Here is a 15,713-nt window from a genome sequence, read left to right as displayed (position 1 = left end):
CCTGTGTGCCAGCAGCTGGCATCCTTGGTGCTCAGATGTCAGTGGACTGTTAATTAGCCAGGACACACAGTGCTGGTCATGCTGGGATCAAAGAACTTTTCCAGTAAGTGTTTCAGGGAAAAGTGACCACCACAAGAACAACATGAGGAGTTTTTCCTTTTAGCACCAATCTGACAGCTTTTTAAAATGCCTCCTCGCAACTTTTCTTGCTCCATTTAATGACCATGCTTCTGCCTTTCACCCATTCTCCCTTTTTCCCATGGTATTATTGTGTGTGTGTGTGTGTGTGTGTGTGTGTGTGTGTGTGTGTGTGTGTGTGTGTGTGTGTGTGTGTGTGTGTGTGTGTGTGTGTGTGTGTGTGTGTGTGTGCGAGTGTTTTGTTCAGTTTTAGCTATTTGTGTCTTTAAGCACTTTGTAACAAACAAGCCTCATAGAATGATGGAAAATATGCCTGGTGCTACGAGTAGAAATGAGACAGACACATTCTACTTTTCTCATCTGGTGTCTAAGTAAGAAATAAATCTAGAACAGTATAAGTGGTATTTGTAATTGTATGCAGAGGTTTCTTTGTGTGTGCATGTGTGTGTGTGTGCGCGTGTGAACAAGCGACAGAGAGAGAGAGAGGAAGAGAAAGAAATTGTGGTATCCATGGCAGCAAGTGGGTTTCATTTCCTTTTTGCCCTTTTTATTCAGTGCTACTCATCTACGTCCTTGCAAAGTCACATGCATTACTGAACACTTCAGTCACTGTCAGGCTGCTTGACACTATAATATTCAAGGGCTGAATGTACACATTTAGATTCAGCAGGTGTTCTCGCCATCTTCTGTTCCTCCGAATCCAGCAAAGTTTGTTATCTAGCACGCCCTAATAAATGAGATGAATATGCTATTATAGTTTAGTATTGTTGCTGCAACTGTGCAATGACAGCTACTCTATAGTGCTCATTATGCCGAGGCACAGAAGCAAGAATATTTATATCACTCCACACAAACATTCAATCATTCTCTGTAATTCTCCCTTACAAACAGACACGTGCCATCTCTTCATACACACAGTATCTGTGCCCAAGGCCTGTGTGATTATGACATTTGAATGGCAGGCCTGCCCTTTTCAGGTGGTGCTCACTGAGAGCTGCCCTTGTGAGAAGTCACAGTGCTTCCACTATAGATGACTAACACCGAAGATGAGACCCCTCTCTAACTCTGTGCCCTCCCACTGCCTTTCTCCCGTCTTCTTCAGCTCCTCTGCTTTCAGCCACTTCAACCCTCCTTCTTAGATCATTTTCTCTCTGTGGCTCCCATCCTGTGAACTCTGCCTAACTCAAGACGTGATGTGGTCTCTTCCAAGAATTCTTCACAGAAATTCTTGGATACCCAGTCTGGGCATGTAGCATTCATTTTCAGTTGGTGGGCTGCTTTTATGTCTAAATGTGAAAATTGAAATAGAATAAACATGACAGACGCTCAAAGTCTCAACACAGAAGAAATGAAGGTCTTTGCAGAGCAGAAAGCTTTATTTATCACTGTGCAGCTCAGTCATAGGAACCAACATAAAAGGCAATATCTGCATGAAAAGAAAGGCGGTATGATGATTTCTTTCCATGCGAATTTGTAAATTGGCCTACCTTTACTAACAAAAAGCTTTTGTTCTAGGAGATGGTTCACATCATCATTTCACTTCATATCTCGGAGAAAGAGAAAATGAAGCCTTCATCAGAGTATACTGTCTTCTCAAAAAACTTGCACAAACCTATATTATGGCTAAGTTTACTTGCTACATCATATTTTAATTTGGCTGTTAGAGACAGTATTTCAATAATCATTGAATCCTTTCTGGACTTTCATGACGCCATCAGACGTGGTTGCTGAGTGATAAATGACCCGAGGCTCCATGACAGTGCTGAGACTGATCAAAGGACCCAATCACTCAAGTGAAGAGCCAGCTGTATCCATTTCAAAGTCTAGAAAAGAACTGAAAGCTTGTCGAAGAGACATCATTTAAACCAATTAGATAGATTTAGGGGTCTCAAACAGAATCTACTTTAGAGACATGTATCCTCAGCATATCTACATTTCAACTGAGTAAAACAATCTCATGTTTACTTAATCTCTGTTTTGTAGATGATCCGAAAGAGTGCGGGAGAGTTTCAGATGCTTTGGAAATCCAGAATATTGAAAAAAATAATGGAAGTGGCAATAGTAATTTTATTTCGTTCTCCGCCTGCCTTTCATGATAGCAATTGCCTTTGGATGTGTTACACTTTTGAAGTCTCATCTCTCTGATCCGTCCAACTTTCCTCACTGTTCCATTCTAAAGATGTGGGTTTCCATGGCGACAACTCCTCTTTGCAACACAAAGAGATGCAAGATAGCTTAATTGGTCACTACATCCATGAACTCCATGTCCTGTATATATGACTCATTGTGCACTAAAGACCTTTATCTACAAGACCCCACGTCCTGAGAGTACAGTGGCATATGTACGGCTTTGTGTCTCGATATTGAACAACACTGCTGTCATCGATGTCAACTTGTTAGGGCTAGGTTTAGTCATTTTTGCCAAAATCTCAAACACCAATATGCGCTTTCCTTTTACCCAAACCTGTCTTGCCAAAAGCCACCCTCCTTGAGCCTGGCTAGCTTACCAATCATTTAAGAATAATAGAGAGAAATAGATGACTAACTCTTCCTTCACAAACCACCACTATTCAAAAGGTCATACCTATTTGGATCTAGAGTCAGATCACAGGCAACTTCATCCTGACAGAGCTCCCGATTAATGCCAGATTCATTATTGTAGTGTTCATAATGCAAATAACATTATAGCGGTGTCTAGAATCCTGCTGACTCATACACACATATTGAGGAGATGACAATAATCATAGTTCAGTGAAGCATCCTGATATAAACCTGTGGGCTATAGTAGTTTTTTTTTTCCACTTTTACTTTAAGAGAACGTGCTAACTTACTTACAATGACCAGGGTTAGGAGGTTTCTGTCCTTCAAACCCAATGTGAAAATGACAAATAGATACAAATACACTGGGTTGACCTGCAAAGCCAAGACACAGCTAATAAATTAATAATAAAATAAATATAGATGAAGTTGCTTCCTGAATTCCTGGGATGGATAGCTCACTACGCTGTCATTGCTCGACCCATGCTTTAAAGTCCTTCTTGGAGCTAAAAGTGGAAAAAGGAGTCCTGTGGAAGAGCACTGCAGAGGAGCGCTGTCATTTGGCTTTAGTCTACATGATGGAGCACGTAAAGCCACAGCACTCTTTCAGGAGGGTGAGTCCTGTCTTGGTGAGGGGCGAAGACGTCTGCTGAGCCCGGGTGGGTGCCCTTCTGGTTGGCATACCTGTAACACGGTACAGTGAACTGTGTTGTATTTATGTATTGCAAAAGACATCTACATCTGTGTGCACACATACATACACAGCAAGATCAATCACTGTATACTGTATAAATAAGTTCTGATAATTAATGCATTTATGGCAAAGATCATAAGTGCATATCCTGATGCATGCTTAATCAACCAACTAAGGAAATTCCTCAGAAACTGATTCTGTTCATCTGGAAGAAGCGAAACCCAAGTGACAGCAGAATGCAGGTTTCCCCAACTAGCTAAGACTGAAGAAGTCATTTGGACGAAACATTTCTCCCACTGAAAAACGCTGCATCCAGATGAACAGAATCTATTTTTTGGGAACATAAATACATACATTCTTCAGTCAGGTCTAAAGCACAGTCTCAGCACACCCATTTTCCATTTTATCAGTCGATACTTTCAAAAAAGACAACATTTCAGCTTTCATGACTGAATACCTGTCTTCTTCAGATTTCTTGGCAATTTGGACTTCAGAAAATCTGCCATTTCTTTATCTTCCTCTTTCTCCCTGTAAAAATGAATACACATGTAATACTACAATTACAAAGTAAAACACAAAAAAATGACAAAGCTGTTATGACCTAAATTTCCCCCTGTTCCAGGAATATTAAAAAGAAAATCTTTTCCACAGGTATTCTTTCATTATCCGAAGCATCCTTAAAAATCAAGAAGGCTGGTTTTTACTAAAGCAGAGAGATGAAACATCCTCCCCAGACACCCACTAAATAAGCGAGCTAATGCACCTCTGGCAGTTAAGATTTCCTGGCAAAGGTTTCTATACGCTTAGTGCATATTAGTGAATGTCGCAGTCTCATTTTGTGTTATTTGAATACAGCCCAAATGCAAATAAGTGTATATAACTTGGATACTTGCAGTGTTTATTGTATATGGATATATATCATATGTATTTAAAAGTGATATCTAATGAATTATATTCAGTTATATTACTATTAATGTCTCAAAGATAAAAACTCTCGGGTAAAGATCACAGAGAGATTTCTCCTGTGATAAACAGTCCTGATTTTATAAAAGTAAAGTAAAATAACAGAAGAGAGAGCTTTATATTTATGAGCATGGACAACGTGGCCTTGGGCGCTGTCACATGCATCCTCTCCTCTCTGCACCCATTAACGCACTGCCGTTCTCCTTCTTCGCGGCTCTCACCTTCCCAGCAGCCCTGCGGCTATTTCACAGCATGCCGTCAGCTGCCAGCAGAAAGCGCTGCTCAGACAAACTAACAGTGTTTTATACACTGTGAGATCAAACCTAGAAAACATGCTTATTATTCTACACGTGGTTGTCCACTCGCAGGCAACGTTAGATTTCAAGCTATGCAAATTAAATGTGAAATGTTTGAACCTGTGAGGATGAATATGCTACTCTGGTAGCAAATTCATCCTCACAGCAAAGCATCTGGGTCAACATTTTAAGATGCATTTATTTTCTATTGCTGCAAAATGGACAAACTGGAAGTCGATTACAGTAGATCTCAAAAACAACATGAACTATTTTGACCTATGGTAAGCCTGCTTTAAACTAATAAGCAATGATGATCCACTATGTGTCATTTCCACATCAGTTGGCTCATTAAACCTATTTCTTTCTTTCTTTCTTTTATTTTTTTTAAATCATCAGGAGCTCCCCTTGCAGAGCTCATTGATGCACCCTGACACATCTTTAATTGAAATGGCTCTCTGCTGTGCGCTCTGTGGGACCCTCTCTGGCAGCCACGCGCCTGAGGAAACATTCAACTTTTTTCATGGGGAGCAAAAGAACTCCTTTGTGGAGACATGCATATTTTGGATGCTGAACTGAGAGAAAAATTTATCAGCATTAGTGACTACTGAGGAGGTGCGAATCTGTGGCTTATCAGTCATTATGAAGATTTTAAGGAGGGATGAAAGATGAAAAAAAAACATATCAAGCTTTTTTCCCTGCATCTACTTCCATGTGATCTGCATATGCATTTGGACTGCATTTTTAATGATTCACTCAGATTTCACGTGTGGAAGTGACCAAAGAACTCCAGTCTAGGCCATCTGTAAATCACTGAGATGAAAGCACACCTGAGACGTTCAAATTCAACATCATCCACGAGGAAATCTCTGGTCTCTACCAGCTTTTGGATCTGCTGTAGCAGCTCTTCCTCCTTCTGCCGGTCATCATTGGACTTGTCATTATCTGGAATAGCACGAAAGAAGACGACATCAGGACTATGTCCCACATTAGCTACTTTGAGTAATATGTTACTGTTTGTGCACGCAGATGAATGAACAGCTAACTATAATAACGCACATGCAAAAATTTTGATTGATCCTTCAGTTGACTTCAATCATTTATAGTTAAGAGTTAAAATGAAACCTATGGAAAAAGCAAGTCAGTATAAAGGCCAGAAGCAAAGGAAACACTTTATCAAGATCTTTAAAACAATGCACCTAACATTGGTTGAGTTCTTGATCAACCATCAGTGGCTACGTTATTTATTGTAAATTGTTTGCTTCATCTGTTTATAAAAAACAGCACTGCAGAGCAGGTTTGGAGAGTCGGATAAGATGTCCATAATTATTTTTGCATCCCTGTTGTTTACTTCCACTTGTTTATGCTAAGCCATAATAAAACTTTTAGATAAAGCATGAATATTAGAAATTTCCTGTCCAGCTGTTTGCCCTGGCTCTTTATGCTAACGTAGCTAAGCACTTGCTGGCTTCAGCTCCAAATGTGTGGTAGTGGAATTGATGTACTCATTCTGTTCTTGGCAACAGAGTGAACAAACCTATTCCCCAATATGTCATCATGATTTTGTTTGTTTGTTTTGGTCCAATAGCAGCAATCATGAACACCCAAAGGACTTCTACCTGGTATGGACACTAATTTGTGAAGCTCCTTCTTCAGACGAGTAATCTCTTTGCAGAGCTGAATGTCATCCATCCTGTTCAGGCATGATGGCGTAAAAGAAACACATGCACACATAAACAGAAAAAGAGCACTTATGTAAGCACTGCAGATGATGAAAATCACAGCACTTTTTACACTACATGTTCCAACATTACTTGTCAGTAACATATTTTGTTTTTTACTAAAGGCTTTTTCTTGTTTTTTTCACATACATATTGCTTCATCCATATATATTGTTAAACAGAATTCATGGTCAGTAGTTTGCCAGGGTATAATGGTTAGGGTTATATTATTTAAAGACAAACCCACTTAAAGAGCTTATTAGACAAATACAGTTCTCATGTAGCCTGGGATAAAGACTAGTGACTCAGAGAATTGATTAATTCAGTCAGAGAAAGGCTTACTAATGGGACTTTACATCATCATTTAGCAGCAAACAGGTATTTGAAACTGATAGTGTCTCTGGAGTAAAAGCAAGCACTCAGTGCAAAATCCTCCAGGCTCTCCAGAGTTTGTGCATAAACCTTCATCCTGCCCCTGAATGTTCATGATGTTCAGCAAGGCCATTACCATCATTACCATCAGCAAGGAGTCATCGTTTGTAATTACCATCTCACTGGGAAATGAGATAATGACCTCATCAAGACATATGGACTTCTTAAGCAACCATTTTCTGTCATGGCAAAAAATAAAAAGAACTGTGCCTGCTGAACAAAAAACCAAAAACATCTTCACCATACACGAAGCACTACTGAATCCCTGGTTGCCATGTCAATAAAATGAGAAAGAGAAATAGGAAAAAAATGAAATTCAAACAGAGAAAGCTTGTTATTGATCTTATATTTAACAAAGGAGGTGACACAATCTTTCTGAGCAGAAATCCCTGAAGCAGGTCTGAGCCAGATAGCCGTTCTCTGTTTCAGTGACCCTTCACAGAATCAGTGTGAGTGGATCATTACTGATAGTGAAGAGGGATGGAAGCCCCTCCGTGCCTTGCTTGTCAAGCAAGAGGCCATCGCATGAACTCTGTATCCTATGAACAGACTTTTATTACAAACCACACACATACACACAGAAAAGGCTACACACACATTCATACATATTACACACATTCATCACTGTCAATAGAAAAAGAGACTCAACGCCACACTTGTCTACCTGTTATGTCAGATCCCATCCTTACATGAGCATCTGATAAAATGGCCAATGGCCAAGAGATGGCGATTTGGAATGGAAACGTAACTTATTAGACAAATAAATAAATAAATAAATAAATAAATAAATAAATAAATCCTGGTATTTGTTTGCATGAGGACCCCTGAAAAAATCTGCTTCAGATTGCTACTCTAGTCTACATGTCCTCCTTATCCACTCTTTCGGTCTTTCAGTCTCCCATTTTTCCATTCGCTTGACTCTTGCTTGCTACTCCACACACGTCACTCCTCGCATTCCCCCTGCCATCTGAGCAGGGCAATTGCCTATCTTCCAGAGGAGTATATGAATAAATATCCATGTATTAGCCAGCTTTGTGGAAGCTGCAGTGGAGCCATTGAAATTGTAATGGGGGTAGTTTAGGGTGTAGCTGATGGGAATTACAGACAAAAAAATTAGAGGAATTATGCCTGAGGTTTTATTTCTGAAACGTGTCCTAAATGATTACACTGCTCTTAATAGGGAAAGCATCACTGCAAATATTATAGGTTGTTTAATTTTTGCACTCATTAAAAACTCTGAATCCTTTATCTTCTTCAGATTTACTACAGAATCTACAAGTTGCCCTCCAGGACTGATGAAGAAAATCAAAAAATTGATTTCAAATAACATTGAGGTGCATTTGAAGCATCTAAACTATAAATGTACACAGTCATCAAGTTTCAAAACTGACTTCTACAAATCTAATTTAAAATTCTAGTACATCCTAGTAAGTAAATTCATGCCACTCGATCAATCAGTTAATTTTTTTAGCAACATTTGAAGGGTAAGTTTGGATAGATTGCCATGGAAATTTGGTTTTAAAATGTTTATGCATCAGCAAAAATAGGCCCTAGATTACAAATGCATGTTAACGTAATATTAGCATGATAACAAAGTGTCAACATCACGCTCAAAGGCAATCCTAACCACATCTCAGGCAGACCATTTTCAAAGATGTGCAGCTTCTGAAAAGAGCCCAAAATGGATATTTACACTCATGCACCACTGTGCAACCTTCTTGCTCTTATTTTTCTGCTTTGCAGAATACAGAAAGTGCACATTCTTGAATAAGTGACTGCTCTCGGTGCAAATTGTGGCACGATGTACAAAACAAAAAGTATATAAATAACTTTACATCGTCCTCTTTTTTATAGGCTTACCATTATACTCAGTGTAATTATCTATTAGATGTAGATTTAAAAAAAGACCCTACTTGTCAATTGTAAGGTTCGATTTCTCATTTTTACACACCTAGTGGTAAAGATTTAACAATAACACAGTTGGATCTCAATTTTTCATGCATTAATTTTACCTTCTGTTGTGCAATTTTAAGCATAATAATACTGACAAAATAAATCATCTGCCAGCTCAACTAAAATCTAACAAGCAATGAATTTTCACACCCACAGCAAACAATGATTTTAAGTCCTCACATGTATCTGAGCTCTGACTCTCTCCTAACCAGGACATCCCTGATCCTCTCAATCTTAAAGAGCTCCCCCTCGATGTCATCCACGGTGATGGTGGAGTCTGCCATGGACACCACGTCGTCCTCTGAAAGAGAGACAGCGAGAGACTTAGTCTTTCTGAACGTTGGACAAAAGACCACACACTGGAAAAAAATACAACATTCCTAACAAGGCATTTAGATTATAGACTCTTCAGTAGGTTAAAACAAGCCACACACAGATTAGTGATGTGTGCACACTTTTGAAGATGATCTACTGTGGCATTTCAGAACCATAACGCATATGAATTTGCATTTTAAACTGTATAAACAGCTGCAGCAGAAACTGCTGCTAGATGAGCAGAAGAGCAGAGTGTCACAGCCAAATTACCATGTGTCAGCAGCTGGCACAACTTGCATGGCTGTCGCCCCCACACACACATAACTGCATACACACAAACACTTTAATTGCATGATGCGTTGGGCCAGGAAGTAAGGCAGTAAAGCTGTCAACCCCTTCCACTGCAGTTTTGTTTACACTGCCATGTTGTGCTGTACAAAGTCTCTAACTGCCTGTCACAATGCATAAAGAAAAAAAAACATTCTATTCCAAGTTGTTATATTTAATGTTTATTAGTAATATTTCACATCATTTTTTAATTTTGCAGTTGCCTGCTTTTAGAATTTCCACATGTGCTGTTCATAAATAAAATTTACAATCTGTGGTATGTGACTATGTGATATCCTTGTTTTGCATAGACTAGAATACACGTACAACATTTAATACTTTTGTGTGTGCTGTGCTTTAAAGACATTTAATAATTAACTGCTGGCCGCAAAATAACTTACAATGAACGCTAATAGGAAGGAACAATGAAACAATTCTCAAATTATTTTTACAACATGCTGAATTTGTGGCATGTTGTAGCACAGAGATCCTTGATAACTTCCAACAAAAGCCTGATGGCTGATATATAAATAAAAAATAAATAAAGCACGGCTGTGAGGAAAAACACTTTAAGGGTGTTTATTTTGCATAGTTTGCCCACCAGAGGGCATTCTGTAACTTCCTTGCTGGCCACGCTTGTGGAAATGTAAACATAACAACCAGTTGGTCTGAGTAAATGGTCTGTAGCGCTTTACTTGGTCCTAAGGACCCCAAAGCGCTTTACACTATACACAATCATCCACCCACTGGTGATGGCAAGCTACAGTGTAGCCACAGCCACCCTGGGGCGCACTGACAGAGGCGAGGCTGCCGGACACTGGGGCCACCGGGCCCTCTGACCACCACCAGTAGGCATCGGGCGAAGTGCCTTGCCCAAGGACACAACGGCCGACGCTGTGGGAGCTGGGGCTCGAACCGGCAACCTTCCGATTACAAGACGAACGCCCAACTCTTGAGCCACGATCGCCCCATAGCCACGATCGCCCCCAGTAAAGTCGCAGAGCTCTATCGTTTTATTGGCACTTGTTGTGACAATAAAACAAGTTAATTTTTGAATTGCACTGTTATAATATCTTAGCAAGGAGTCATATTCAGTATCTTATTATTACTCCTATCCTATTCCAGTGTTTTTATAAACATATAATAAATATAATAATAAAGGTTATCTTATAACTAACATAATAAATGTTGGATTTCAGGTGTCTGAAAGAAATAAGAAGTAATTGGCCAACATATCAGCTTGTTAAATCACCAAATATCAGTACAGGTATCAGTCTAAATAATCTGACATCTGTCAGGCTCTAGATTTATCATAAGAAATCAACTGTTAAAACATTAACCCACAATAAAAAATTGCAAAACTTGCTGAAAATAGACACAATCTGTCCCAAAGCATCCAGAAAATTTTGTGTGGTACAAAAAGACAGTACTTCATTGAGAGCAGCTGCTGTACACTGTGAGCAGCAGAAGCAGCTTCACTGAACTCAACCAATAAGCAGCTGCTAATTCAAACATTAAACTGCAACAAATTTCTATCAAAACATTTATTTTAGCATGTAGATCAGAAAACACAGGGAAAAACCTAATACAAATCGAAGCTGACCTTTTTAAAAGTAGATGGCTGAAGACCGACAATGACAGCTACTGTGACTTTATAACTGAAACAGGTCACCTCTTGTCTTGAGTTGTTCCTTTTATCAGTGTAGCGGTGCTGGACATCTGTCACTTCCCTGCAGCGAGCAGCCTTACATTATGGGCTGAGAGGAACACAGCCAGGGAGATACCACTTCTGACAGTCTGTCCCTGTTACCTCCCGAGGTCATTAAAGTCTTTCTATATACACACCATCACTCAGTGGAGCTTTATTATGGAATCTCTATTCAAGCCTCAATTAGCCCTGGGGTGGGGCAGAGCTGTCTAGGTTCAAAGTGCAGTAAAAACACTTATTCTGCACTAGTCTGACAAAAAAGCAGAATAGAAATTCAAACTCCAGGGTGACTTCAGGGTAAAAGCATTAACCATACTTCACGATAACTGCAGGTTTACATGGACTCACATTGCTATGAAAGATTAGCTTGTTTTGTTTTGTTTTTTGCTGCATAAGAGACATCTGTGCGACATCACAGATGTGCGACTGGTCTTTTGTGTTTCAATATAATCATTTTTTCCCCCCAGCAATTTGGTTCTACTGTCTTACTTAAAAACTGTAAAAACTAGAAATTTGTGTCATGAGGTTTCAAGAAAAGCATTTTGACCTTTGAGCCAGTGTGCTTTCTCACTTTATTTCCAACTATAGAGAATAGGAACAACTCTGACTGTCTATGGAGCCAGTAGGCAATTAGCTCAGCTTATAGCTAACACTTGAAGCGCAGGGAAATCAGTGTTTAACTGAAGCAATCTGTTTCAGTCTCTTTACCTGCTGTGCCAACTGTGCTCTTCTTGTTATCAAAATTACAGACATGAAATGTCTGCAGTAAAAAGGTGACAATGGATTGTAAAAAAATTAAGTTAAGTGTTCAACCTGTTTTTTCATCTTTTTGACATGGTCACAGCAGTGTGTGCATTTTTCCAAACATTTAGTGAGGCCATTAGCTTTAAGTTAGAAAGCTTTATTGTGGCATGATCGGAGGACTTCACACTTAGTTTTGGGGGTTTAGGTTTCAGTTAGGTGTAGGTAAGTGTTCAGTTTTGGTTCTTAGATGGGATATATAAGGTTTAGATATGGGGACTAAAAAGTGTGTTATTATGGCATAGAGGCAAGTGAAAGAAAAACAAAATAGTCGCTAACAGGACACAGCAGAGTATTTAATCAGCTGGTCACCTGGGTTTTACATAAATGAAATTCACTACTCTGCTGAACTTTCAGAAATCTACACTCCTACCTTGAGAGCTTCCCAGTCTCTCAGTCATTTTCAAACACTGTTTAAAGCCTACTTATTCTCACTCTCTTTCAATTCTAGTTGAACAGGGCACTCTGACTTGTATTAACACAGCCTTATTTACTTTATTTGATCATTTTTAGTGTATATTTACTGTTGATGTAGTGATGTATGAATACAGTACAGCACTTTGGTCAGCTGACATTATTTTAAAATAAGCTACAAAAATAAAACTGACTTGTCACAAAAAGACATTGCAGCCACTTTGAAGATAAATATTACAGACAATTCACTACATGTATGCCTACTCTGGTGTTGGCCAGAGGGGCCGATGGCGCGATATGGCAGCCTCGCTTCTGTCAGTCTGCCCCAGGGCAGCTGTGGCTACAACTGTAGCTTGCCTCCACCAGTGTGTGAATGTGAGAGTGAATGAATAGTGGAATTGTACAGCGCTTTGAGGTTCTCGAAAAGCGCTATATAAATGCAATCCATTATTATTATTATTATTATTACTCAAAAACTCGCTGAAGCTTCTTTTTTAAACACGATTATGGATTTTCCTATCTGGGTTAAACACTATAATGTGTCCTGATGTCGTGGAAAACTCTTGGGTTGCTTTTGTAGTGTGCTTTGGGTCATTATCCATTTGCACTGTGAAGTGTGTCCAGTTAGTTTAGCAGCATTTGGACAAATCTGAGCAGAGAGTATAGCCCTGCACACTTCAGAAATCATCCTGTTACTTCTGTCAGGAGTCACATCATCAAAAAACACTCGTAACCTGATCCCACTGGCGTTACAAGCCCAAGCCATAACACTGCCTCCACCATGTTTGACAGATGATGCGGTATACTTTGGATCAAAGATGTACTTTTCTTTTTGCATCATTATAGTGCAAAAAAGGACTTCTTTTCAGAACTGCACAGTGTCTTTTACATTTTTTCCTGACAAAACCTAATTTGGTCTTCCTGTTCTCATATATAAGCAGTGGTGTGCACCTCGTTGTAAACCCTCTGTATTTCCATTTGTGATCGTGGGCCTTTACAATGGTACGTCCACCTGTTAACTTGGTTAAATGTTGTGAAGTTTTTTTTCTCAACCATGGAAATTTCTCTGTCACTATGAATAGGGATTTTCCCATCTGTTTTTAACACTGTATCGTATCCTGAGGTCAGATCTATTATTACATGGGTTGTTAACAAGTCAAATGCACTTTGAATTATATCAGTAGACACAATATGCTCTGCTGCAAAGGCTCTCTAAGACAAGTAATTTTGCCACTGAGCAGTTATGACTCATCACTCGACTTCCTTTACACCTTCTCTCCGTTCTCTCACTCTCACTGCTAGTGTTTCTCATCTGCCTTTGCTTCGCCTCACTCTGTATCTCTCCTACTCTGCCCTGCCCTTCTTTTCATCTAAACCCCTAAAGATGTGAATTAAATTATGAGCTCAGTTTTACTCTTTTCTTTGACTCCAACTTTCTCTCTTACACTGCCCTGATACGTTCTATGCCTAATGAGGCAAACCATCATACTGACAGACAGATCAGCCTGATTAGAGACCCCAAGGCAAACACAGAGGAGAGAGGGGTGGGAAAATCATTTAGTTTAGAGGAAAAACATAGAGGGCTTAACAGAGAGTCTGCAATAAAAAAAGACATTACAATAAAAAAATAAAAATAAAAACAGAAATGCTGCTAATTAACAGTTAAAGTCACTTTCCTTGAAAATAAATTTTCACTTGCCTTTTTTTCCATTCATTATTTGAGTACTAGACTGTTATTCAGACAAATCAAGTCACTGGGCATTATTAATGATTATTAAAAATTGAATTAATGTCATAATGAGGCATAAATGAGTTATCTTTTTAGTTACTAATAGATGATGCCAGCGTCCTGCCAAGACCCACATGTGGGCTATTATTCCTTATTTGAATAGCTGGTCTCTAAGTAACCTCACCTTACTTTTAATTAAGCAAGGAAACAAACAGGCACACACACACACACACACACACACACACACACACACACACACACACTGCCACTCAATAGACACCTGTGGATTCTTGACATTTTCTGAGCTGCAGCTTGTTCTGCTACTGGATAAATACATTGATCTGATCTATCAGTGCTGAAAACACTCCCAATTAATTGTTAGGGCCTATTATTGTGTGTTTTACAAATTTACCCATATATTTAGATTACATAGTTGTATAAACACAAGAAATAAACTTTACATAATGCATGTTTGTTAAACGAGGAACGTATGCTAATAAGCGCAAAATGATATAAATATATTCAAAGACAATGCTGTTTTTTAATATGCTCGATACATTAAATTATTACATTTAATCTGTTTTTTTTCCTTTTGTGTGTGTACAAAGCTAATGAGGTCACCACAAGTTCACCGAACAGTTAAGACAGGAGATACTATTTGTAGCAATGCAATGCTAATGAGAACATTTCACACTAAAACCAGAATGCACAGAATTTAGTAATGCTGCAGTAAACTCAAAACACATACACACTTAAGACGTCATTTAAACGTGACTGACATTATCGAAAAGTAATTATAAACCAGCAATTGTTTACTAGATAACCTGCATTGTGGGTGTCTCTGCTCCATTCAGTGCGCTCCAGTGAACCGTACTGATGCTTCTTATCCATCGGTCCAACAGCTGCTCCTCTATTCTCTGTGCTTCCAATCGCAGAGGCTGGGGAACAGCAAAGACAGCTACAGGGGAGGGTCTCGCAGTTGTTGTGCTTCATTAAGTCATCGCCAGTCAGTCAACAACCTGCTGAGGCAGAGACAGCGAGATGCTTCAGTGATCTCCACCCGCTCCGACAGGTGACGTGTGTGTGCGCGTTTGCAGCCTGCTAGTGTTACTACCTGGTCAACGCAAACGCGGATTGATAGCAAATAAATAGCGTCATCTGGTGGCACGTCACAGTGGGTTTATCATTGAAACAATCGATATGTGATTGAAGCCCAGACTTTTAGATTAAATTAAATGTTTTAGGAATTACAACAGTTCCCATAAATAGTTCTCCATTTTCAGAGGCTCAGAATTAATTGGACAAGCAAACATACTTTCAAGTGCATGGATCATTTTTATTTCTTTATTTATTTCCTGGTCATTAATTCCAAAAATCAGTTATGCTTATGTTATGTCTTCTGCTAAATTCTTATTTGGTCTTCCTGTTCTTGGGTATGATTAGTGGTTTTCACCTTGTTGTGAACCCTGTTGTTTATTTCCATGAAGGCATTCATTCGTGAATGAAGGCGTCTCTTGACTGTAATGATGATGATGATGATGATACACCTACCTTCTCCTCGTCTTGAGTTTTTTTTTTAGATGTTATGAAGTCTTTTTTCTTAACCATGGAAATAATTCATCATTTCAGCTGCCTTTTGTGGTCTTTCAGGTTGTTTGGTGTTGCTGAACTGGTCATTGCAGCTTTT

The 15,713-nt window shown here is 39.1% G+C and overlaps 1 protein-coding gene across 1 annotated transcript; it reads right to left on the bottom strand.

Annotated features, from left to right (window-relative positions):
* Nucleotides 1-1,492: 1,492 nt before the first annotated feature.
* On the bottom strand, nt 1,493-15,116 carry pik3r6a (phosphoinositide-3-kinase regulatory subunit 6a). Its single transcript, XM_085460908.1, has 6 exons — nt 14,851-15,116; nt 8,913-9,033; nt 6,246-6,319; nt 5,457-5,571; nt 3,828-3,898; nt 1,493-3,360 (listed from the first exon to the last, which is right to left on the bottom strand). The coding sequence occupies exons 1-6, from the start codon at nt 15,017-15,019 to the stop codon at nt 3,248-3,250; spliced, it is 663 nt and encodes a 220-aa protein (XP_085317034.1). The 5' UTR covers nt 15,020-15,116; the 3' UTR covers nt 1,493-3,247.
* Nucleotides 15,117-15,713: the final 597 nt, after the last annotated feature.

The sequence above is a fragment of the Copadichromis virginalis genome, linkage group LG6, assembly GCF_057382275.1.
Source record: "Copadichromis virginalis isolate Kocher_CV1m ecotype Utaka linkage group LG6, C_Virginalis_male_GT1.1, whole genome shotgun sequence".
Lineage (NCBI taxonomy): Eukaryota > Metazoa > Chordata > Actinopteri > Cichliformes > Cichlidae > Copadichromis > Copadichromis virginalis.
Note: the sequence above shows the minus strand (reverse complement) of the source record. Positions and strands in the feature narration are given on the sequence as shown.